The sequence below is a fragment of the Magallana gigas genome, chromosome 8, assembly GCF_963853765.1.
Source record: "Magallana gigas chromosome 8, xbMagGiga1.1, whole genome shotgun sequence".
Taxonomy (NCBI): domain Eukaryota; kingdom Metazoa; phylum Mollusca; class Bivalvia; order Ostreida; family Ostreidae; genus Magallana; species Magallana gigas.
Window position 1 is genome coordinate 30851164 of NC_088860.1, and position 25892 is coordinate 30877055.

Here is a 25892-nt window from a genome sequence, read left to right on the forward strand (position 1 = left end):
TGTACATTTTATTAATCTAATCCATTTTTTTTAAAACCTGACCTTGACCTTTCTGTTCTTGATTAACTTTGACCTTAATTCATGGTTAATCAAAATTTTAAAAAAAAATTGATGACAATTGACAGTATTAAATTAAATTTTCTACACTAAGTAGTCAATGAGGGGAAATATATTTATTGCACTCAAAGTACTCATTACTTTTGGTTAATCAATTAGACAAAATTAATGCAATTATCATAATGATAGTAGTTTTTAAACATTAATCACCGTCAATATTTTTGTAAAGGTTATACAGTAACATTGCAAAATAAATATGGTGTGTAGATAATTGACTTATTTGACTTTATACTTTACAAAAATACTGAGAGAATTAAATGTGTCTTTCAACTTAACAATTATCGGATTGAGTGAAGCTTTAAAAATTCACTTACAGACCCATTTATACGAGTGCATATGATTACCAAATCAATTAGATTTGAATTAGAATTAGAATAACATCGAATTCTATATTCTAATATTCTAGTACCACCTACATAGTTTTATTTTTAATTAAAAACAGCAAAACCTAATCGGTTGAATTGTTTAACAGATAGTTGTCGAGATAGCTCTAGCCACATGGTAATACTAAATGGCAGTTCCAAGTAGCTTTATTATAGGTTTGTCTAATTACAAAACATATAAACAAAGAAACCAGAAGTATAATATACCCCACTGCTTACATTAAACAACAATAAAGAAGCATTTCTGCAGTACAAATTGCCATGCCTTAGGAGAATGATTATCCAAACATCTGGCAATAAACACATTTTTATGACAATATCAATCATTGAAGGTAAATAAATATATGAGAACAATTTATATACCTGTTATCCCATGGCCAAATATTGTCTGCAAATCCACACAAAAACATTGCTACCAGAAAATAATACACTGCATTCATCAAAATTACTTCAGTTTTGGAATTATTCCTTCAATATCAAGGTATGAAAATCAATGCGAAGTTACGGTATAAACATTTTCCAGGCTACATTTCTCTCAATGCCGTAACCTTTGTAATCAGTGTTAGACAGATAAACATAATTAAAGTATCCAGGGTTATCACACTGGCTAATCAGAGACGAGCTGACACAACTCCCAAAATTCTCCTGGCCTTCTCGACCATCAGCAAAATATATAGAGTGGGGAGGGGAAGGGGGACCGTCCTTGTCTCAATAGCGAGCCTTATATACAGGAATAACTGTCACATACTGCATGACCCAGTATATAATAAACCTCAGGGCCAATAACACTCACAACTGTGAAATCTTCAAATCAGTAGCACACACATGGCTAACAGTTGTATTATCTCTCAGAAACACTGGACAGAGGGCAAAACCATTAAAACACAGGATTCCAAAAGTCACACATGTCAAACGTTTTCTTTTCCTTTTGGCAGTGAGCTGTAAAATCATATCATTGTGCAGATCCAAAGAAAACGAAGAAGGCAGTTGGAACAATTAAGAAGACGACAGAAATCCAATATCATTTTTTTTTCTTCGATCATGATGGGTGAACATTTTGAGTCAGAGTCTGGATTAACGGTCTTTAATTCACTCTTGATCACTAAATCGGATAAAGAACGAAGAAAGCTGCATACTCAGCTGATCCAAAATTCAAATGAATCAAATTCTTCGCAATTCAGGAGGCATGACATTGTTACAAATTTATCCTTAATGCCTTGCCTTGCAAGAGCAATCAGTCTCTCGTTTGAATTTCTTTGAAGTTGCAGTCAGTGGTGAGAATGATTTGCAGGAATTAATGTTTGCTTAGCATTAAATCAATGCAAGTGATTTCTCAGCTTGTGTTTATTGTCATAGACCATGACTAAACCTGCTGAAGTATTCACCCCTTCATACAGACTCTGATTTACTGGCAAAGGAGAGAGAGTAAAGTTACCCTGTTTATCATTAGCAATTAAGATAACAGACACCATTTATTATCGTTTGATGTATTTTTCATCTGCAGAGAAAGTTTCAAAAATCACAAAATTTGTGATATTTTTCTGTATAAAAAGTTATTTCTACTCTCCTCTTAATTGGTTCTAGGTTTGTTAGCAGAAAATTTACGATTAAAATCCTCGCAAACTGGGAAGCTAGGGTACTAGTTTATCTTCTGATATTGACAGTCGTTTAACTGCTTCAATATTGACTTGTGACTTTTAATGGAATGTCTGATAACAGGTATAAATCACCATTTCATTTTGCTTGGTCAGCACACAGGAAGCAGAAAAGGAAAAGATAATTGATGGATTCAAAACCTTAATTTGCTTTAATTGTACACATATATCATACCATCAAAATACCTAATGATTATTTAATAAACATCAGTATTAAAGTTGAAAAGTATGAATAATTACGACCCAAGAAAAACCCATATTGAATCACGCAATGCACTAAATATGATAATAAAGAACTTATCACTGATTCATATGCAGTGGGTGATATAATTGAACAGTACATATTGTTTTTAATATATTGAAAGCAGCAATCCGACACACACTCTCACACACACATACTTTCCAATATTAAGGGTTTTAAATGGTCTCCTTAACACTCATCCACTCAATTGATATTATGGGTTTTCCATCAATTCAATTGCAAATTGGGATGAAACATTGATGATTCATACATCCATTTTGACTTGACAATAACCTGGATATACCAAAGCCTTGCTCTAATGACAAAAGTTTTTCTATCAACCTTTGCATTGGTTACATGCAGTTGCAGGTGTAGGTAGATTGTATTGTGAATGAGATAAACAAGTCTTTATAATGTCCAGCGAGTCTGACTTCTCCTGAAGATTGGAGCCTCAAATAATATTGTGCTGTTTCATTTGTTTTCTATATAATGATCTTACTATATATGGTTGATTGTGCTTAAAACTCATCAATTCTTTGTAAGTGGACATTGCATCTGTCACTTTGTAAATTCTTGAATGATGATTTTTTTTTTGTGATTTAAAAAATATGAATTATGATTGAAATGTACACAATTTATACATCATAACCTTGTTATTGGGGCCATTTGATTTGACAAATGTCGCATTTTAATTTGATAAAATATAGTCTAGAATAGAATGAAAGTTTTTTTTACAGAAGCAGCAAGATCCATATATAGTTTTTTAAGGTCAATAAATCTAAGGGGTTTTAAAAGACCTATAGCTACTATATATAAACCTCTTTCATTTGTTGCTAACTTTTTCATTCGTTGGTTAATACTTGTTTTTTAAGTCAGCAATAATCTTAACATTTAAAATATCAACCCAAAATTTAAAATGTAATGCTATATATTCTAGCTGTCAAAATTGTTGCCTTATCTAATTGCATTACCCCAATCCCTGGCTGGTACGTACCATTACCTTGTTTTACGTACATCCTTCAAGATCATGCAGTAACTGCATTGTAAATCTTGGAGGAATGGAAATGGTTAAAGAATAAGGAAATAATTTGTAGTTACCAATAAACAAATTTTTTAACTAATTAACACTTTACAGAAATGTTAAAGAAAATGTTTGGCAAATTGCAAGCATCTTCCATAAATAAATATGTGATTTTTTTCAAAATAGATGAGAATTTCAATAAAATGAATATAAACGATATATATAAAGCCTGTTTTCAACTTAAATCTTAGCTATTAATCTATAGAGTTCAAAGCTTGGCAATTTTTTTGCCTCGTACTGTAAGTCATGATAAGACCTAAAAGTTTCCTTCAAGAAAATGTTATGATTCTTTCTACACGATTCAGGGAAATTATACTGCCGTTCGCTGCAAAACTGGAAATTTCCCAAGTGAAAGAGAGAGCGTGTCTCCTTTGTTCTAGGATAAAATCATCTTCTTACAGTTGTACTGAAACCATTATGAAAAAAATATTGTTTTTAATTTTAGCATTCTACAGATCAACAAAAGCATTTGCATTTGGGTTCGTGATGTACACTGTAAATTAAGTTTATAGTATTAAATGTGAAATAATAAGAACTGTTTTATTAGGGGGGGGGGGGGTGTTAAAGAAAATAGGCAATTCAAATTGACATGGAACCTTTTTGAAACAACACTATAAAATGGCAAGGAATATATGGGACAGAGGTTATTGCAAAGAAGCTCATGCATGTATTTACACATTGAAGGAAAATTAATAAAACTTAGTTTCTACTTCAATCTAATTATCGTGCCAAGTACAAAATGCACCATGTTTTCATTTCGTGTATTAAAATGAAAATTTTAAAGCAAGCAGATTGATAAATAAGAGGGGATTTCCACACACTCCAGAAAAACAACATTCAGAAGATCTGACATCTTCCGTTAGAGAACTTCCTTAATCATTAAATTCTTTTCACAGGTGATGGTTCACAGATTCAGAGAAAAAAAAATGAATACCATTTGTCAATCATTGCTACAAACTCATTTCTAATTTCTGTGTACAAGTAAACATGGGCTATCTCCAGAAAACACGAGGAACCCCGGCCTCCTACACATGGGAACCTGTCAAACATTGCCCATCCAGATCCACCTCCACACAGCAATGGTCAGTAAATCACTAACAGATGAGTTCTATTAGTACTCTTAATGAGATTTCTAATGTGATGATAAAATCTTAACCAACGTCTCTCTTGTTTTTCTATGAACATATAATACAGATTGATATATAAACATTGAGACATGAACGTCATGGGGAGTAAGATGAAAACACAGGGCTGTATGATTATCTACAATTATAAGGTACATATGTATTAAGTATTCATGAAAATGAAGCAGTTTTATGGTTATTTCAAACAGGTTGCATGAGCACCATTGAACACACTGCAGGGTTTAAATGTTAAATCAATTGTGTCATCTTTCAACCATCAGGAGGGGGTTCTAATGTGAATTAATGCACCTTGTCTAAAACATTACATAATAAATATGCAGCTATCACTACTGAGATTAATAGCTTGCATCATGTCATATCAATTACATTATTATTATTACAGATCCAAAATACTAGAGATGTTACACACATTTTTCTCTATTTGTATTGATCTGCATTCATCTTAAAATTTTCCTATACTCAGTGAAATAATTAATGCTTACTTCCTCGAGCTCCGGACATCAGGGGACTTGGGCTTCCCCCTCGGAGCAGCTCCGGCAAAAACGGGGTAAAACATCTCTTAATGGACACCTATCCTTGGAAAACTGTTTCACAGGTTACGTACACCACAGATTTAATGAATCACAGAGTTATTTGACTTAATCTCCATCCTTGTAAAACCATAATTGCGGTACAATGTACTAATATTACCGCGGTATTTTAAAGTCACAGAAAATCCAGTTTACTACGAAATTTACTTTCACTCTACTGCAGAAACATTAGCAGATGATACTAAAGACTGTCAATGTACATCGATCATTGTATACCTCCGAATGTAAAATCTTGTGATTTGACAGATACTAATATTTCCCCGGTAATATAACAGATGAAGTGCGTACTTCATTGGTGTGTAAACATATATATTTGTTGTGGTCCATGACAAATTCACATTGAGTCTTAATCTGAATATGTGTGTGTGTGCCTTCCTTCCTGTTGATTGTAATAAGCAGAAAAGGAAGTGGCATGGGGATGAAGTACTTAAAGAAATATGTCAACCTCTGGGTTTTCACTCATCATGTGATGGTGGTCAAACATTTTCATAGAACCCCCACCTTTTATTCTTTTCTTTTGGTGATACATGTATATTATACCTTTCTTTGACTCCAGATGGTCATTATCATGGAATCGAATTTTTAGCTGTGATATATTTCCCTTATACGATATCAAAGTCATTCTAACGTACATGTTTGACTAAGTGAATGCGGATGACTGTTTTATGCTGATAACAAGAAAATGCATCTATTTCTATAGACACACTTCTTTTAGAACTTTTTAAAAATCAAAATATGATAAATTTTTACACAAACAGTAACACACTCAGCTTCATTTAACTCTCGTTTAAAAGTTATACAGAAGCAGAGAATGGAAAGGTGGGAAGGGGGTTTAAAAGCCTTTTATAAATTCACAGAGATTGACTTAATTATATGCAAATTTGGAAATGAAAGCTCTCTCATTCACTTTTAGATCTTTTGAGCTAGCTGTGCAAGAAAAAGAATTTAAAATTTTCAGATTGGCATATATAAGAATGAATTTGGGAGCATATTGAATTGTTGGGAGGGTGGTTTAATTAAATAACAAGTCTTAAATACCAATATACCGTACATTTACTTAAAGGTTTCACAATTTGTGTCAGGAAAATTTTGGATCCTCTCACATTTCAAGTTTTTCAGTCACAAAAAAAAGGCCATTCAAAATATAATTGTGGAGAAATATCCTACCTTCTTAACATTATTCTATTCATCGAGATACAATTCATGTTTTATTAGCTGTGCCTCCCCGGATTAATTTCTAAACAAATTATTTATATAGCAAAAGATCAAGGTCAATTCGAAATATCATTCGATCCCTGCTTTTATTAAACAATTGCTGTGAAGAATTTGGAAATTACCTTTAAATTAAGAGGAGCTGGGGTATATGTAGTACATAAAATAATATAAAGATCATTTGATGTTTTTTTTGTTGGCAGGGGCAAAGGGAGGTAAATCCTGTTGTTGTTTTTTTTTTTTATATTAGGAAGTACATATTATGGGCAACATAAATTACTTCTTCTAACTACTGTAAATAATTTTTTTTGTATAGATTGGGTAGTATTTATACACATTCATAAAAAAAAAATGCAATTAATGCAATTAAAGTTTTCAGAAATTCATAATATCCCGATTGCAGACAAAAAATGTGCACATTAAATTTTTTGGTTTTAAAATTATATGATGATAAAACAGGGAACATTTATTTCAGACATATGTGGCTTAGTTAAAACTCAAAAGAATGGCTGCCTACAAGCATCAGTTATACATACAATCTACCGGTACCCATGCAGTACCATGAAGAAGTAGTCCACTCATTGACGAGTACATTGTATGCCTGTATTGGTACAAGTATAAGTATATAAATACATATACCATTACACTCATAGCATCTTTAAGTTTGTGCAATGTTTACATCATTTATATCAATGAGAGAGAAAAAAATATGTCTTGTAATATGTCATTCTGCATACTATAGAAGAACAAATATTACTTGTGAAATATATGCTTTTGTTTATAGGAAACTGAGAAAAGTGATCAGCTCAACCAAGCATTAAGAATGATATGGAGCAAATACACACAGTATGCTGTTGACTGGTTGCATGTATATGTCAATAAGTTAGCCTCCCAGAGAGCTTTTTATTCTAACTTTTGAAATATATTAAATCATAAAACCATGAATATATAATATAAGTATATCTTAGTCAAGTAAATACAAAAGTATATTAAAACTTTATAAACATGCAAGCAAACTTGTTTTATTTTTTATTCCCTAACTCTTCCCTCTCCCTATACCATATACTAGCTCACACTGCAGTAAGATGCTGGATTAAACTTTTCTACTACAGAAATAATCAAAGTACTGAAAGTATGTAAATGTACTAATTTATACATTTTTACTGTATATCAAATACTTTGGAGAAAAAAAAATCACATCTACTTTAATCTTAATTTGGAAAGTTTGATTAGTTTTCCTATATATTTAAATTTATTTTTGAAGTAGGACATTAATGGTTAATGTGTTATATTTAAAATCACTGTCTTGCATTTAAGACAGCCTTAATAGATCGACTGAACTATCTTCAGTGCTGAATAAAGGCAGCAAAAGGCTTCTTCTGCCAACAATAACTATATACATTTCTTAACTTCAAAATTTGCACATAAAAAAGTCAATAATTTGCCACAAATCAACAATTCAATAAATAACTTCCCTGTTATACAATCACAGCAAGCGATCAAAATAAAGAATCCAATTAAAGATATAAGTAACTTTGTTTATAAATTTCACTATACTCTGTCCCGAGTTTTTGCTTCCACCACTCTTGTATAAATACCTTTGAGCTCAAACTACGTTTATCCACTAATATAAAAAATGTCCAGATTATCTGTTTTGAAATGCCCCCTCTATCACTTCAAGTTTCAATACACATTCAAAAATAGAAAGTCTAAGGGGATTTTGCATTGCATCTGCCATTAATAGGCCAAGATGATAACGTTGAAAAATTGCGCAAGGTATCCCGAGTACTTCCAAATGGAGAAAAGATGTAAACATTTCCCATTATAAATCCCTGTAAATTTGTTTTCGTTCCTGCAAACCTTTATGAGTGAAAAATTTTAATTGTTCAATGAAGATATCTTGGATATATTCCCTTTGATCGATTTCAACTGTATTTCTTTCAAAGGTATGTGTATTTTTTTTTAAAAATCATCAAAAAGTGATGGAAGCAATAACTTGGGACAGACTATAACAGACACCATATGATAAAGTTGAAGGCAGGAATGAATAAAAGTCCTTTTTTCACATAAAATCATTACTTAATCATCCTTTCTACTCTGTGATATAAACAATGAAATGGATATGAATGAACAATAATTGTTACCTGAATTTATGGTCAGCATTAAGAATTTATTCCTTCTCATTTGACAAATCAATTTGTGATTATATGTGCAAGTCCAAGGAAATTTTTTAGTAAGAGTGATGATCCTCAAGGCATGACTTCCCCTATGTAAAAATAGATAGCAAAGTATTTCCCGGTGTTCAAACATCCATATAAGTCAGCACGCATATGTGATTTGAAAATTGATTATCAGGAAACTCCCTCTTCACAGTATGAAACTTTTTGCATCTGCATGCAAAAAAATATTAGATTATAATTTAGCTGCAAAAAACAAACAAACAGCTGCATATATAAAATTAGACCTTTTTCCAGATTGACACATAAAATGAAACCAAAATAGCATCAGAAAATCATAGCTCATCATTTTGTTGTAGATTTTTTTCTTCTACTTGACGTTTATATCATGTTTTGGAAAACGATCTAAAGGACAAATAAGTGATGTTTGAATTGTAGTCATCAGTTCAGAAATGGCAAAAACTTTAAAGGGGCATGGTCACGATTTTGCTCAAACATTTTTTTTTCCAATTTAAATGTTTTAAATGCTTATATAAGTAAGGAATTTTTAATATGCAACCCAAATTTGAGTGTCATTCGTTGAGGTATATTTTAGCAATTAGTTACAGAGCTTACAATTCTTTGCTAATTGTAAATAAAGCTTTTGTTTACATTTTGAATGTTGAAGTGAATAGTCCAATTTTAGACCTTAAATGAATGTGTTTAGGAACTGTTTATTTTTGCTTAAAATGAATAAGAAGATAGAAAAACCAGCTTGAAAAAGATTTTTTTACTGGTATATTAAACCTATGTAAGCAAAAACAGGGCATGAGCCTTGTTTACATAATAAAGAATTGTGAGCTCTGTTTTTTGCATATTACTTAATGACTGACTCTCAAATTTCATTTTATTATTAGAAATGCATTTCTAAAGCATTGTAGATAATAAAAACAGAAAAGTAGAATTTGACCAAATGCCCCTTTAAATAACAAATTTAGTATATAATGTACCTGTTTTGGAAAACAAAGCGCAAATATTTACACTGGCTTAAAAAATACAGGTAAATAAGTTCTTGATCTGAGATAAAGCAGCCTCCGCGTTCTCAAAGCAATTATTAAACCAGACTTGATCACCATTAGGTTCGTTTCCCTAGTATCTTATCGAATCTATATGTGATATATACTACATGGTATGAGTCAAAAAATGCTCCTAGTTTATATTTGTCAGTATACCGTACTTAGGAAATGCAAAAGGAAATTTTATGCCGAACAAATTTAGAAAACTCATCCTTTTGACCCATAGCCAGCACTGTTAGATCTGTCATATGATAGTTCTGGGCTCTATAAATGGCATCAGAGAGAGGAAGAGGATACAGGGGAACAATTAGAATTTATACACAATGTCCTACATAATTATACAGTGTGACATGGATCAATTGATCATGCCAGGTGTGCATTTAGCTAGGACCCACTGAACGTACTAATTAATACCAAGCTGTTTGTAGTACGGTATCTACTATAAAGTGTAATAAAACGGAACGTCGGTGTGGTGTTTGATGTGTACAGTATTTACGGTACTTAATAGTAGCGCTATATTTTTGATGTCTTCACTATTGCTGTCATAAATTTGGCATATCAAACTGATTTAAACATAGTCGCCCATCTATTATTGTAATATATAAGATTGTTGACAGGTTGGTTTTACTCTGAAAAAATCTTAATTGAATGCATCACTAGTACTGTTTTAAAAAAACCCAGATTAGCTGGCTCAATTTCATTAGAAATACATGTATATGATTGTATCTCAGTCAGCTCTTTTTTTTTAATTAAATTGACATCTAATACCCGGTATATAGCCAGCTGATGTAACTCATGTTTGCACATACAAAATTTATACAGGCAGCTGGGCTGAATATATGGATTGGATAAAATGTTATTATAATGATCGATATTATAAATAACCCATGATCGGCCTGGTTTCTGTATGTGTTATTAAAATATGCAGACTAGAACCCTTTCAACAAGGCCTTGGACTTTCAGTAGGACGTAACTATCTATTTAGTTAAAATGATGCTGATTTAAAGCGATACATACAGGCCGATTGCATAGTCTTAGCTCAAAAGCAAAGCAAATTGTGTTGATTTCAAATAAAGCAATATGGTTGAATGGCCAGCAATAAAATAGACAGGCCTATGTCACAATGCTGTTTGACACAACGACCCAAAATCCAAGCTCTGGTTAAAATGGTTCTATTACAGGGGTTCCATTATTCATATACGGTACTTGTACTAAATATAAACTTAACAGTATAATACTCTCTATTGTACTCACTTGTGTAAAAATAAAAAACCCTTCAAAATATTTCACGAGTTAACAATTATGGCTTATTGGCCATAAAAAAACAAAACCATTTTGTTTCAAATACATCAGGCAACTCTTAGAGTGTTGATATTACTTAACATCATAATTGATTTCCCTTTCGAAAAAAATTTACATATTGCAATTAGTGAAATATCATCAATTGCAAACACCATATATAACCACATTAACATTAACTTGCATTAATCATTCAAAATTCATCAAGGCTTGCTTTAATTGTTTGGAGCAAATATGTCTCCCCTATACTCAAGAGCTGCGCACATAAATATAAAGAGGACATCTAAATGATTTTTTTTCCCCAACATTTAATAGTGCCCTTTTATGCTTCGCAAATCTAATTGAAATGGGGGGAACAAATTAATCTGATGGGTATAAATTTAAGGCAATCCAAACTGTCTGACTTCTATGGATTCACTAATAATTATTGCTTTTGAAAGGAATTAAAAATACTCCTTTTAAAAAAAACTTAAGTATTTTTTCAACAATTCAATTTTATTATTTTCTTATGGTTTTTGTTTATATTATTTTCACCAGTAAACTCCAACAGGGAAATAAAGTAATTTTTCCAAAAACTGCATACATGTACCAAAATAAAAAACAAAACAAAAGGAAAAAAAACAATACATTAACAAACAATTAACATCTCTCCCTCTAAAAAAAAAAAAAGCAGAAAAAAACCCAACTAAACAAAATGGCATTTGCATTTTAAAGTTTGCACATAAATCTGATCTTACCATTTACAGCCTTGAGATAATGCGGATACACACAATTGTCTTTCTAGACTTTATACGCTCAATACACGTCAATGCAGTGTATGTATATATACACAGTGTCACTGGGGGTCCCGTCTGTCTGACTTTAAATAAACAGCTGGTTTTTATGTCCTAGCATCTTCCTGGTTTAGATAGTCTTATATAGCCTGTATGCAAGTCTAGGAAGCAAATTACATACATGTATTGTAGGTATATATAATAAGCGTTAGGCTGTTTAATAATCTCGTGTCGAAGCAACAACAATGCCATTCAAATGTGAAAGTGTTTTGTATTCAAGTGTATTTGCTGAGGTAACTGTGAATAATTGTGTTTTATATGGGAAAAAGTGTGTATCTAGTACAGAAAATGTGAATGTGTTTCTAAATTATGCTTATTAATTACATGTAGTTGCATCAATGAATAGATACATGCATTTGCAGGATACACACAAAAGGATAATATTGTTGTAAAGTTCAAAGTTGATCTAACAACATTCTAAATGATCTATGCTTTAAAGAAAAGTGTGCATTAATCAAACAAACAGACATCAAAGAGCATAAAATACCAGGTAACCATCTACACATAATACCTCCATATACCTAGTACTTAGGAACAATGATATAACTTTACATGACCTTGACTTAATTAATTGTCAAACAACCATTAGAAGTTCACAATCATATATAGACAAAATAATACATAATGTTTAGAACTGTTGAGTATTTTGGGGAGATTATGATAAAAAGGGTTAAAAAAAAAATTATCCAAAAGAAAATCTTACAATGACTTTCAATGTTTTTAATTTGCTAAAACCTAAAAGCAGGGCCATTGTTTGTTTTTTTTTTTAAAATAAAATTAACAAGAATCTTTTGAGACAAAAATATGTACTTCAATTGTTTCCTATAAATTCTTTGACAGTTTCCAATTTAAAATTTTTTTTAAATACAAGCCTTGTGTGCCCTGATGATATTTGAGATCGAGTAAAAAGTCAAACAATTTTAAAAATACTCTTAATATGAAGTACTACACATATGCCAATTAAAGCACCTGTCCCTTGGTTGATTTAATGCAGTTTTTCTCGTAAAAAGGATAAAGTGAATTGAATAATAAAATTTTACTCCACCTTAAATTTATGTATATAATGGTAGGTAAAATGAGTGTACCAATTAAATAGGCAACAGACAACTAACTAAATAAGGCCATGCAATCATGTTAGCAGCCTTAAGAGACTCAAGAGACTCAAAGAATTCGATTGATCATTTATTTTTGACCTCATGTCCTGATCCATTTACATGATAAGTCATACTTATTGGCACCAATTAATTCAAATAACGTTTAAATATGAAAAACAAGGAAGCGGTAATTAACTAGGTTTACAAAATAATAAGAAGCATATATTTACAAGATCGGTAAGAAGAATAATTTGATATGACTGTTCTATTTAAAAACAAACTTTTAAAGCCTTTACAAGTAGGCCTACTTTTGTTGCTTTACAGAATCTGAAAGGAAACTGTCACAATCATGTGAAGGAGATTTCGCAAGAAGTTGTCAGAGTGAGGAAAACAAAAGTTGCTTTCAGTCCACTTGTTTGTACTTACGTGCTTTTGGAACTTTCTGTTTAAATAAGCGATTGTTCTTTGTTATTCATGAAGGCGTCCTCACCAATAAGGAAGTAGAACAGATATCCATAGTCGGTAGTATGTTATGGGATGTATAAATATCTTATTTTTACTTTCACTTTCGGTTTGTACTTTTGTTGGAGTTTGTCATAAAAGCGCATCATTATGCATTGAAATTTTGAGACATCGAAAAAAGTAGACAAAAAAGAGTATTTAAGTGTTTTTAAATATTAATGTCGTATTTTTTGAGGCAGTACAGAAAAAAATATTTAGATACGAAACAGTGGCTTTACCAATATTATTTTCCCTTTGGATCCTGTAGCAGGATGGATCCAAAGGATCTTCATTGGAAACACTCGCTGTTAGAGCAGCTTAGACAGCGGGACAAGAAGGAAAAGGAGCCGTTTGAGTCATTGATATCTTCACGTATGTTTTCCTTTTCAAGATACTTAATCTAAATATTAATTGTGAAAATGCCTGCATCATTGTGAAATTTCAATATTTGGAGATTTTCTGGTTTGCAGCACAGCCAACTCCATTTTTACATATGTTACAAAAACGTGTCAGTGAATGCCAAGTTAAGAAAACACGAATTTGAGCATTTTTCATTGCTTCTTCCGAATTTCCTCTTCCTTAATTCATGTAACAGAAGAAGGCATATCAAGTAAATAAACATAAAGTATGTATATGATTTTGAATCTTGCTACAATAAACTGGGTGTTACATTACAGACTGGAAACATTTTGAAGCTTCACAGTCACTGAAGTCAAAAAATACACAACTCACATGGGAAGCAGAAAAACTTAAGGAAGAAAATCTTGGTTTGCAAATCAAAGTTGAGCAAGGGTAAGTCAAAGCAGAGACATAAATAATAGAGATTGACAACTGATCGAAATCTCGAAGTCCCTATTGTAAAGTATTCCCAGTTTAAATCAGTATATCTTTCTAATAAACAAATATATTGAAATATAAACAGCTAAATCTAGCTATTACCAAAACATTCAAGATATTATATTTTCATGAGTTTATGTCTTACAAAGAATATTAAAAGAGGAGTTTTAGGAGGTAGTTGGCTACCTGTTATATGAGATTTCGTTGATGATTTATAGGTGGCCAATATATTTTCTATATATTTATCTAATTTTACAGTTTTTTGTTTCAAAAACGTCTAAATCCTAAGCACATGTTTCATAAAAACAATAAACTTTTGCTTTAAGATCAATATATCAATTTATATAGTTCTCAAAGCAAGGTTGGTACTGTAACATTTTTCAACAACAAAACACGCTGATAGCGGAGTAACCAATCTCTGTTATTTATGTCTTTGGTCAATGTGATTATTTCAAAACAAAAATAAAATAGCAAAATACGTTTGAATAAATTTGTGTCCAGTTAGGGTTTACTTTGGATCAACTCAGGTTTTACTTTGGTTTACTGGGTGTTTGCTTTTGGGATCCTCTTTAAACATTAAATGTGAGGCGGACCTGTCTTTTATCTAATTATCTAACTGCCTGTAATTCCCACTCCTTGAATATTACAATTACACATGTAGCGTCTACCTCAGGGGTATACTTCTGATCTGGTTTACTCTCTGGGTTTACTCTTGGTTTACTTGGGGTTTACTCTGGGTTTACTTTCTGTTAGGTTGGGTCTGTTCGGTACTGTAACTTTGAATTTAAAACGATACTGACGTGCAACTATAATTCTTGCCAAATACCATTTCTCCCAAGTGCATTGTTACGTCATTTTATCAGCATATAAAACTACATACGAAAAATGGCAAAACAATATACTGGCGAGAAATGGTCCTTGGCAAGAAAAGGTCTTCTGCCACAAATGTAAAATGAAAGCAATTGCCTTAGAACTGAAATACTAATATAATTAACACATGGGAAATATTAATGATATGCAAAATATACTAAAGTATTGGATCTCGCTTCTACATTTGAAAACATTTTTAGCTTGACATTATTATTTATGCAGGATCAGGAGTTTAATTTTCTCAAAATTGTGTTAGACTTTCAAAATACCTTATATATAAATTAAGATATTGAAAAGGTAATTTTTTTACATTTATAAGTCAATCTTTCTTATAGTGGCATTTGACATTTACTGTTAGTATAACAATTATAAATAAAACAAGTGAAATTTTTTTCCTTCTCTGAGCCACGGGGGTGGATCAGGCCAGTTCATACCCCTGGTTTCCATGGTGCTAAGTGGATGAGAGTCATTGACTCCCCCTGGATGGGACACGAGTCCATTGAGGTTAATCCCGGCAGCCAGTAATCTGAGTAGACTGAGACAATACAACATCAAGTCATTCAAGTGACCACAGAAGGGCTTAAACCAGCGACCTTTGGGTTACTGGCCTAGTGACTGCATTCACTGAGCCATATGCTCAACCCAGTTACTCAAACTCTAACTATAAATTGTTAATTTATGAAAGATATTCTATACATCTAAACAGGAGCTTGTCCATTGTAGAATGAGCTTGCTAAAAATATGGCATTAAATATATTTTTAACATTTATGTTGTGTTTCAGTGGAGGCAGTGGAAACAGTCAGGCTCTGGAACAGAAACTCTTCAAGCTCCAAGAGGAGGTTACAGAACTCCACCGGAGGAGAGGGGAGGTAACCCATTAGTTAAGCAATTATTAGCATATCTGCACGTATTTGTAATCTGTATACTGATCAACAACTTTGTTATCCTTTTCAATGTTGATGTTAGAAAGGTTTTGTAAAAAGGAGTTTCCTTTACATTATTATGAAAAGGTGATTTTGTTTTCTCTGTAGAACACACAGCAAATAATTGACTTGAACAATGCACTGCAAGACAAAGAAAAAGAATTACAGGGAAGGGATGCCAGGTAATTAGTGATCCGCAGCAATTTTTTTTTCAAACTCAATTGTTTTATGTATACAGGTATAGTCGTATTCATTTATATTTGTATGTTCTTATTTTACAGACTGAATGATTTACTTGCCAATGAACTGGCTTTGAAAATGGAAATTAAAAATCTAGAAAGTACCATTATGGAGTTGGAAGCCACAAATCAGGTACCAATATTCAATATATTTATATAAAAAGTTCAAAATAGATTTTTTTATGCTCAACCAATTCAAGATTAAATTAACATTTGGTATGGACTGTGAAGAAAGTCCTGGCAAAAAGAGCTAGGTTTCTATTTTACTTTCATGACAACAGACTGCAGGGCCATAAAACTGAATAGATATGCTCACTTCTGATTTGGGTTCCCCTTTTCCCCATCATGCTCCTTTTGTAGTGGGGGATTGAGATCAAGGGTGAGCTTTTCTAAGTTTGATGACCCTCAATCCAGCAAGATGTCTCAGACAGAATGTGGACTGAATCAGTTGTTTTCTTTTTCTGTTTGTTGCTGTTGTTTTCTCCTGTCAATTAAATTATCCTTTTTGAGCTAAATGTTAATATTTTTTTTCCATTTGACTGTGATATTGTTTTCTCCCTTTGTTTGTAGATGTTGAAGGATGAGCACCAGGCCCTACAGCTGACGTACACGGGTCTGGAGGAGAAGTACAGGAAAGTGGAACAGGACAATCAACAGCTGCTGGAGCGCTGGATCAAGCAACAGGCCAAGATGGCCGACCAGCTGAACGCCGAGAATGACCAGTTCATGGCGTAAGTCAGGATCATCATAAACACATTCTGTGCTCGTTTTATTGAATGAAATGTTAAATTCTTGTGTTATGATATCTAGTAAGATGATAACTTGTGTTGTATATGTACTTCAGATTTGTTACATATAGATTTGTGCATCTTGCTTGTAACTGTTGTTTAGTGATTGACTCTATGAATTCTTGCTGTATAAGTATGAGTTTATTGATGGTTGACTTTCTTTGTCTTTTCAGAGTTCGGCAACAGAAACTAAGACAGGATTTAGAAGATGCAGCAAGAGAAAATATTCAAATTTTACCTGAAAAGTATGAATAGAAACTCATTCATATGTACTGTAGTTACATATTGGACTAGCTCATCATGAAATGATCATATGTCTTCACTTGTATACATACCTATATACTTTGATGAAAGCTACTGCTCTGATATTGAAAGATAAAACTAAGATATTTTTGATCATGGAAACAATACAGCAAATATCAACAGGGATAAATATTATTAACATTTTTGATTTCACTTGTTACAGCCAGGCAGGAGTGTATGTTCCTACGTCAATTCCTATCTGTTTAAGTGCCTCCCTTCCTACCAAAGCCCAGTACAAATTCGTAAGTTGATTTAAGATTCACATAATGCAAGAAAATTTTCTGCATAACTTATCCAGAGATATACCTGGAAAACATGTACACACCTGCAAATGTGTTGTACATATAGATGAAGATTTGAAGTTCAAAAACTCATTCATTGTTATTTTTAATGCAGATGATTTGCTTTGAATTTTGAAAATATTGATTTTCATATAAGAGGCAATTTAGATTTGATTTTGAATGGGTTAATTAAAAGGCTGAAATCCAGGTATAACATGAACATGTACATATGTATCTGCATGTATTCATTTGATTGTTACACGGTAGGATGCCCATGATGGTGATGTGAATGCAGTGCGATGGAGTCCTTCAGGGTCTTTGTTTGCCACAGGAGGAGCTGACAGAAAGATCAAACTCTGGGAAGTTATCAATGGTAGGTACACTTTTGTTGCATGTGTGCAGGCATTTATTACCATGATCTTAATTGTCACACAATAAAATCAAAATATGAAATCTGTTTGAATTTCATTCATATATCATGTGAGCTAGTTTACAATGTACCAGTATATCATTTGAGGCTTAATTTCTGGAGCTTTTTTCCAAGAACTTATGCTAACAATTTCATGACTGGTTCTGTTAGTCGAGTTTATCGAAAGAAATCATTTATTTTTTTTTAGGTAAATGTGAGTGTAAAGGAATCTTGACAGGCAGCAATGCCGGCATTATGGCTCTGGACTTTGATCTAGAGGTAAGGTTTCAACTACAGGTAGGGATCATACTTTTAATTGGCCATATAACAAAATATTGATGTAAATATATATAGACATTATATAATCAAGAAAATGTGTGAATCTACATATATCTAAAAGAGGTTAATCTTGTACATCCAAGAAGATTTTTCAGGATCTGTATTGATACTGTTTAATAAAAAGATCCTTTGCTGTTTACTGGCTTAATAAAAGTTCCCAAACATTACTGAATGGTTAATTAAGGAAGGTTCTGACATGTTAAATATTAGTAAACATTAATTTTCTAAAGGGGATGGATGATGAAATATTACAACAAAGTTTTCTGAACACAAGATGCCTTAAAAAAAAAAAATCACCATCATCTCACATAATTGATGAATGCATGTAAACCATGGTAGAGTATATTGTGCACTGGGGTGCAGTTTTGATTATTTTTTTGTGTTTTTCAGGAAAATACAATTCTAGGAGCTTCAAATGATTTTGCCAGCAGGGTATGGTCTCTTACCGACCACAGAGTCAGGGTAGGTACCAAGATGACTTGTTTACTCAGTGAAATCTACAAACTATTTATCACTGAAAACAATTTTTAGCTTGCCAAGATAAAGTCGGGGGAGTTTATGCCATACCCCCAGCGTCGGTGTCCAGACCTAGTTAAAGTTTTTGGAGCAGGTCCTGTATCTAAGTTATTACTTGTCCTATCTTCACCAAACTTGCATGGATGATGCATCTGGACCTACTTATGAACTTTAAAGACTTGGATGCTGAATCGGGGCCATGAATTTCAGCTGCTGGATAAAGTTAAGATTAAGGTTTTTGGAGCTGGTGCCTCTGATAGCCGTATCTAAGTTACTACTGGCCCTATATTCACTAAACTTTCATGAATAATGCATCTTATGATACTTATGTACTGCACAGGCTTAAATGCTGAATTTGATCCATAGCTTTCAGATCATTCGTAATTGTTTTTATAAAACCCTAACAACTGTTCTTGTGAGAGTCAGTTCAAAGTAATGAGCATTTGCAACTTTGTGCATGTCAACGTACTTGACTATTCAAGTCTTCAATATTTCCATTGAAATGATTAATTTCTTAAAACAATTTTAACTTATTGTCATATCATATAATACAATATGATATTGTATCATGATATTATACAATATTATACTGTAAAATATATCATATGACACTATGTTATATTTTATCACATGAACAATATTGTATTGTATAGTAGTGTATTGATAAATATTGTATCATACAATACAGTATGAAATTCACATACATTATGATACAATATTTTATCATATGGTATGATATTAAGTTAAACTGCACTAAAATATGCCATACTAGTTTTTTAATAAAGATTATAAACTATGATTTCAACAAATATTATAAAGGTGGTCTCATAAAGGTGATGCCTTGTTTAAATGAAAAGAATGGTATGACAGCTTTCATTAATTTCCAATTTGTAAACTACAGCATACACTGACTGGTCACAGTGGGAAAGTCCTGGCAGCCAAGTTCCTGGGTGACAGCTTTAAAGTGGTCTCAGGAAGCCATGACAGGACCCTCAAAATCTGGGACCTGCACAGCAGATCCTGTAAGTGATTCAAGGGTATAATCAGGATAAAACTACAAGAAGAAACCCTATAGTTGATATATATATATTAATTCGGTTTTTTATTTGATCTAAGTCATAAATGATTTTTTTTTTAAATCTAAGTCATAAACATTTTGTCAGATTTGAAGTTGAAGGTCACTTAAATTAAGTTCAGGTTTAAATTTACAAGTGTCTTGCTGTAAACATATTACATTTGGCAAAAAAACAGCTTTCACTATGTAAATGTGAAAAAAAAACCAATGGCGAATGTCATACAGAAACATACAGTTATACAAACATACTCTCAAAGGTGCACTAATTCAAATCTTTGCTAAGTCATTGCAAAAATGCTTCTCCGTTAAAAGCTGTACGTGGAATATACAATCATGTGATATGTTGATAGTATAATAAATAGTGCATTGGTTTAGAAAAAAAACATCAAAAGAAAGAAAAAAAAGATAGAATTCAATTAATCTGAAAAATAAGATATGGAAAGCAAATATTATTGCAATATTTTGGTACATCTTTACCAACCAATGTAAAATTAACAGATTTATTACCGGTATGTATAATTATAATGCCCATTCATGGATTAATTGTTTTCCTTTTGTAGGTGTAAAAACTATATTTGCTGGTTCAAGTTGTAACGATCTTGTGACTATTCATGGAACCAACATAGTCAGTGGTCATTTTGACAAAAGAGTCCGGTTCTGGGACAGCCGTGTGGACAGCAACACCAATGAAATACTGCTCCAGGGACGACTTACATCTCTAGATCTCTCTCCTGGTACGATTGGCTTGCTTCATGTATATCATTTAAGTTGGTTGAATCTTTGTTCTATACTCTAGCTGTTGCAGATTTTCACTTCTGTCTCTTAGAGTTATAATTTTAATTTACACACCCTTACACTCTCACAAAAAAAAACATATATAATAAATACCTTGTACAACATATTACAGTTTAACTTTGTTATCTCAAATTAGATTGGACTATTTTTAAACTTTGAGATATCCAAGTATTAAAGATATTAAGGGTAAAATACTTAACAAATAAGAGGTTGGGATTTACAAATCGCTTCGACATATCCATTGTATTCAAGATATCAGTGTTTGAGATATCAAAGTTCAACAGTACTTTGAAGTGTTCTGAGAACATCTATATGGACAAAAGATGTCAGACTTTTCCATCATAAATTTCTGTAAGAAATTTGTTTCTTTCTTGTGTTTATATTATCCACAACAAAGAGAGGACACGTCATGATGAAATCTTTGATTTTTTTCCCTTTATCAATTTCAATTATTCTTAAATGATATTAAGAAAATCTTCAAAGAGTATTATGGATGCATATTAAAATGATAAATGCAGATAATGGTTGTAATTCTAATGCAATTTGTTTTTAGATAAAATGAGTTTACTATGCTGTACACGAGACGATACCTTAAAGGTGTTGGACTTGAGAATGAACCAAATATCTACGACACTAGCGTGAGTATACTATAACTACAGTCAGCGAGTCGTATCTGACAGTCTAATGAAAATCAATGCAGCATAACTATGTGTAAAAGTCAGATTGAGATCAACAAGATACATAAGTAACATTCACAGATATCTCACAAAATATATTTAATATATGTACATGTTTACAGTAAAACACAGTTTTTCATAAATATGTTAAATTATTTCTACATACGGTATTGATCATAGATGTGCCCATTTTTTTTTTTCAGTCACGACGATTTTAAGGTTGGCTGTGATTGGTCAAGAGCTGTTTTTAGGTAAGTTCTAGTTACCTGGACGCATAATTAGACTCCAAATATATCTATTGAATTATCGTACTAGTTTTGTCTCTTCTTACAGTCCAGATCCTTACAGTGTTCCTTTTCTCTTTGTTCAGCCGAGATAGTTCTTTGCATTGTGATAATAGTTTTTTTTTTTGTACAGTCTAGATACTTTCTATGCATTACTCTGGTATTTTTATATCCCTGTTCCAAAGGAGAGGGGGTTTACTATTTTACCCATGTATGTGTGTCTGTTTGTCTGTCCTAACAAATTTTTGTCACAGATTTCTCAGCAACTATTAAATGCAGAGGCTTGAAATTTAGCACACTCTTTGTTTAGGTATGCCATATGATGGGATTCATTTTTGAACAAATCAAACATCAACTTCCTGTTTAATGACACCTTTGTTTATCTTTAGCCTAAATTTTGAAACAAATTTTCATCACAGATTTCTCAGCAACTATTAATTGCAGATGATTGAAATTTTATCACAATCTTTTTTTAGGCATGCCATATGGTGGGATTTATCATTAAACAAATTTGGTGTGAACTGTCTGTTAAATGTTGACTTTGCTTATTTTTTAAATTTACATCAGAGCGGGGGTATCACAAGTGAGCATTGGCTCACAGATATCTTGTTTTGTCCCATTTTACAGTCCATTATTTCCTATACATTATCCTAATATTTTAGTGTCTTTTTACAGTCCAGATACTTCCTATGCAGTAGCAGGGTCAAGTGATGGTGCAATATATATCTGGAATATCAAAAAAGGAAAAGTTGAAAAAATCCTTAAAGAACATGCGTAAGTATAAAGTTGGAAGTGCATGTTCTAATAAAAAATTATGTTATTTAAGATCATACGAGTATTCAGTTTAACAGCACTTAACAAAAAGCTGTGATAGAATTATGTATTTAATAAAAATCCATTGTTTACATGTTATTAGTTGAAACAGTCTCAATATGTCATTTGTTTAAACTGACTTTATTGATAGTTCCAGTCAACTATTTCTTGGCAATTGGTTTGTGCTTAATATGGCTCCAGTCAGTGATTTTCAGCTAACCTTTCTACATGTATATCCTGCAATCTATTATTATCTTGTATTAATATTTTGTTAACTGGTCTGTCAAATCAACGACTGAGATTGAATTTTATTTTACTGAAAAGCTGATACTGATATAAATCATAGTAACATTACTTGATGCTATTTCTTATTTTAGGCATTCTGTGATAGCCTGTTCTTGGCATCCAGTCGGATCCTACGTATTGAGCTGCGAGAAGCAACGGAAAACTGTGTTATGGTCCGATATCTGAGTGTAGCATTACCGGTACATAGCATTGATGGTCAGCAGTTACTTGATCAGTGGACTAATTCATAGAGCAAGAGTTGCTCAGTGCTTCTATAGTCCTACAGCGAGAATCAACTGCTCTAAAAAAAAAACCCATCAAATAAACCTTTGTATATCTATGTTATCAAATACAGCAGTAACTGTGATGTACATTTTTACATTCTCACAAAGTCAGTGTCTCAGTATTGCACTCCAACAACAAAAATTGACACAAAGCCATGTGGGGCTTCCCTGCTTTATTTACCAGTGATTGCTTTTAATTTAGTTATTTGATTGTTTTGATTGGGTAATGTTCATGGCAAGCCGAAAATAGGACATTTATATCGGTAGTAATATTTGGTATTTTTGAAAGCTAATGATCTTTAAGATTTATCATATCATTCAAGTGTTAGGTTAAAAAAAGAACAGACTTATACCGATTTGTCATTGAGACAAAAACAATATTCAAAATGCAGAACAATATTTTCTTTATGTAAAAAGAAACTTACATATTACATGAAATTTACTTGATCAGATGTGCAGGTAAACGAAAATTAAAAAAAAAAAAAATTCAGTCGTACATGTATGGATCTAGAGATGAGAAATGTTAGGGGTCCAGGCTCCCCTTAACTCAGTTAAATTACTAAAAATTAACCTTATAAGTGACATCCTTGCACAAATCTTCTCCTTTATGAATTTGTTTTGAAATTATTGTCATATCTTCTGTGGTATAAGCAACAAAATTACATGTAAGCTATGAAAATTCTTACACTAATACTGTTCTGTAATAAGTGTAATCTGTAATACACAAACGCTAATATGTCTGCAATAAACATGTTTTTCAGGGTCTTTTCAAAAGATGACAGTATAATGCATAAGCAATTCAAGTATTGTAGAATCTGTACAGAATTTTGGGGGGATTCAAAAACTGCTGAATTAAATCAACAGTATTTTTTATTTTCCAAGATAAACATTTGCTTTTGTAGTTTTTGTAGTACATTGAATTCAGTTAGGTTGACATATTGATTTTTATATTTTGTCAAATTGACAATTTTGTTTGTACCCCTAGATTTGCGAATAGATCAGAATCATTTTGTTTTTAATAATCATGATTATAATGATGGAAGTTTTAATATTCAGATGTTATATGAATTGATGAAATGGTTGAAATACTGTACGAAAATGAAATATACTGCAATTCCTACTACAATCTGATTGTTCCATGCAGCTTCAAAAACGAAACATGACTATTATGAAATTATTATGAGATTGATCATCGCAAGCTCTGTTTTCATGCATACACTTTAAGAATTCCATGAGGTTTGTGTTTTAATGAGTGTGAGAGTTCTTTAACAGACTATTTGTACAGAGTGTGAGTGTGGCGATGATTGCATGAATGTTGTTTTAATTGTGACATTTTGGTTTTTTAATTTCAAGTAATGTGCTATTTGTTTATAGTGCTAGAACCTTACGAAATATGTAATGTAACTGTACATTCGTATTTTTCTGTCTGGGAGATAAATAGTTTTCACCATGGACTTCTACAACACACTATGATATCAACTTAATGGTGTAAAATTTAGCAGCATATGGCTATCTGTCTACCACAAGTAATGTTGCCATATGATGTAATATTTTTATCAACGTTTTTTTGTGATTTTTACTATTGATGCACTTTTGGATACTCTTTTATCATTTCTAAAATAATGAAACTTTATTTAATTTCAGTGTATTGAAGGTCATTTAAGGTTTAGATATGGAAGTTTTAAGTACATTTCAAGATTTAATAGGTGTGTGCTAGAGTGATCTTTTTTGTAAAGAAAAAGTTTAAGTATGGTTTGATTACCTGTATAATTGTGTGAAAATCAGAAAACTTCCACCTGTGATTTTGTGTACTTGCATAATGTGAAATTGATTGCAAACAAAGGTTTGTGTGCATATTCAATATTAATCTGTTGTTGAGTTAAATATTTATATCAATAAATTTATATGTAGCCCTATTGAGGGTTTATTTTTCATTCCCTGACTCAAATTATAGTTGAGACATATCTACTAGTATTTGATAATACACCGCTCAACAATGTTCATGTACCCTTTCATATATAAGAAATTTTACATTTTGAAGATAATGACTTGTGTTATTACGTCACATTGAGACAAAAAAAATGAAAGATTCAGAACCTTTAAGTTCATCAGTCATAGATCATAATGATTTATCTTTCGATTTGATGGACGGGTTTAATACATCCACCACATGAATGTTTTGGAGTGCACATCGATGTAAATGAAAACAACTTTTTGAAAGCCATACACCATTCAAAAACTCTTTAATAAAAAACAAATGAGGTACATATATGTATTTATGAAATATCTCGCTGAACTGTCATGATTTTTCGCGATCAGAGTTTTTTAGGTAATTTTTAGTGACTTAACTCTTCCTCTTGCCATGAATAACCCCAGTACTCAATTCATGAATAATCTTTCAAACGACTTTCCTTAACATTTGTAACATATTTTATACAACTCATCATACTGACATAATTTTGGTTTGTCTCTAACAATTTGATATGTAGTGTTTCAAGCGACAATTAATATTTCACGTTTACAGTAGTTTATATTCAATCAAAGTACTAAAATAACTGAAAGCTGGACTCTTTTGATGTGTAAATAACACGGACGAATAAGTGTATTAGGTAGACACTTTTAAATAGTGCTTGGACTTTTGGTAGTTGTATCAAACAGCAACTTGACGTAGACCTGTCTGCTTCTGTTGGCCATACAGCCTTGCCTCTTTGAAATTAACGAGATTTGTCTGGCTTTTGAACTAAAATTACGCAATATATGCATATTTCACTCAAAACCAGTGTCAATTTT

The 25892-nt window shown here is 31.9% G+C and overlaps 2 protein-coding genes across 9 annotated transcripts in view; one reads left to right on the plus strand and one right to left on the minus strand.

The window, feature by feature from the left end:
• LOC105320686 (phosphatidylinositol 3,4,5-trisphosphate 5-phosphatase 2) overlaps window positions 1-13448 on the minus strand; it is a 39269-nt gene extending 25821 nt beyond the window's left edge. For 3 of the 7 annotated variants that reach the window (XM_066070225.1, XM_066070226.1, XM_020064247.3), the window contains exon 1: window positions 864-941. In XM_066070225.1, coding sequence (XP_065926297.1) covers window positions 864-940 — 77 coding nt within the window. In that variant the 5' untranslated portion in view covers window position 941. Of the gene's footprint in view, window positions 1-863; window positions 942-5104; window positions 5529-8568; window positions 8691-11692; window positions 11832-13308 lie in introns of those variants that run through there. The other 4 variants (XM_020064249.3, XM_020064250.3, XM_034473966.2 and 1 more) reach the window with 4 other exon arrangements.
• On the plus strand, window positions 13352-25018 carry LOC105320687 (autophagy-related protein 16-1). Of its 2 annotated transcripts, XM_011418727.4 has the most exons (18): window positions 13352-13404; window positions 13652-13755; window positions 14061-14175; window positions 15873-15960; window positions 16123-16196; window positions 16296-16386; window positions 16824-16984; window positions 17215-17286; window positions 17508-17586; window positions 17893-17998; window positions 18243-18313; window positions 18764-18835; window positions 19791-19911; window positions 20525-20698; window positions 21313-21397; window positions 21640-21687; window positions 22396-22494; window positions 22911-25018. In XM_011418727.4, exons 2-18 carry the CDS (start codon window positions 13656-13658, stop codon window positions 23002-23004), a joined length of 1650 nt encoding a protein of 549 aa, XP_011417029.3. In that variant the 5' UTR covers window positions 13352-13404; window positions 13652-13655; the 3' UTR covers window positions 23005-25018. The 2 variants fall into 2 exon arrangements, with proteins under 2 accessions (XP_011417029.3, XP_065926299.1); XM_066070227.1 differs by lacking the exon at window positions 13352-13404 and having other exon boundaries at window positions 13524-13755.
• Window positions 25019-25892: the final 874 nt, after the last annotated feature.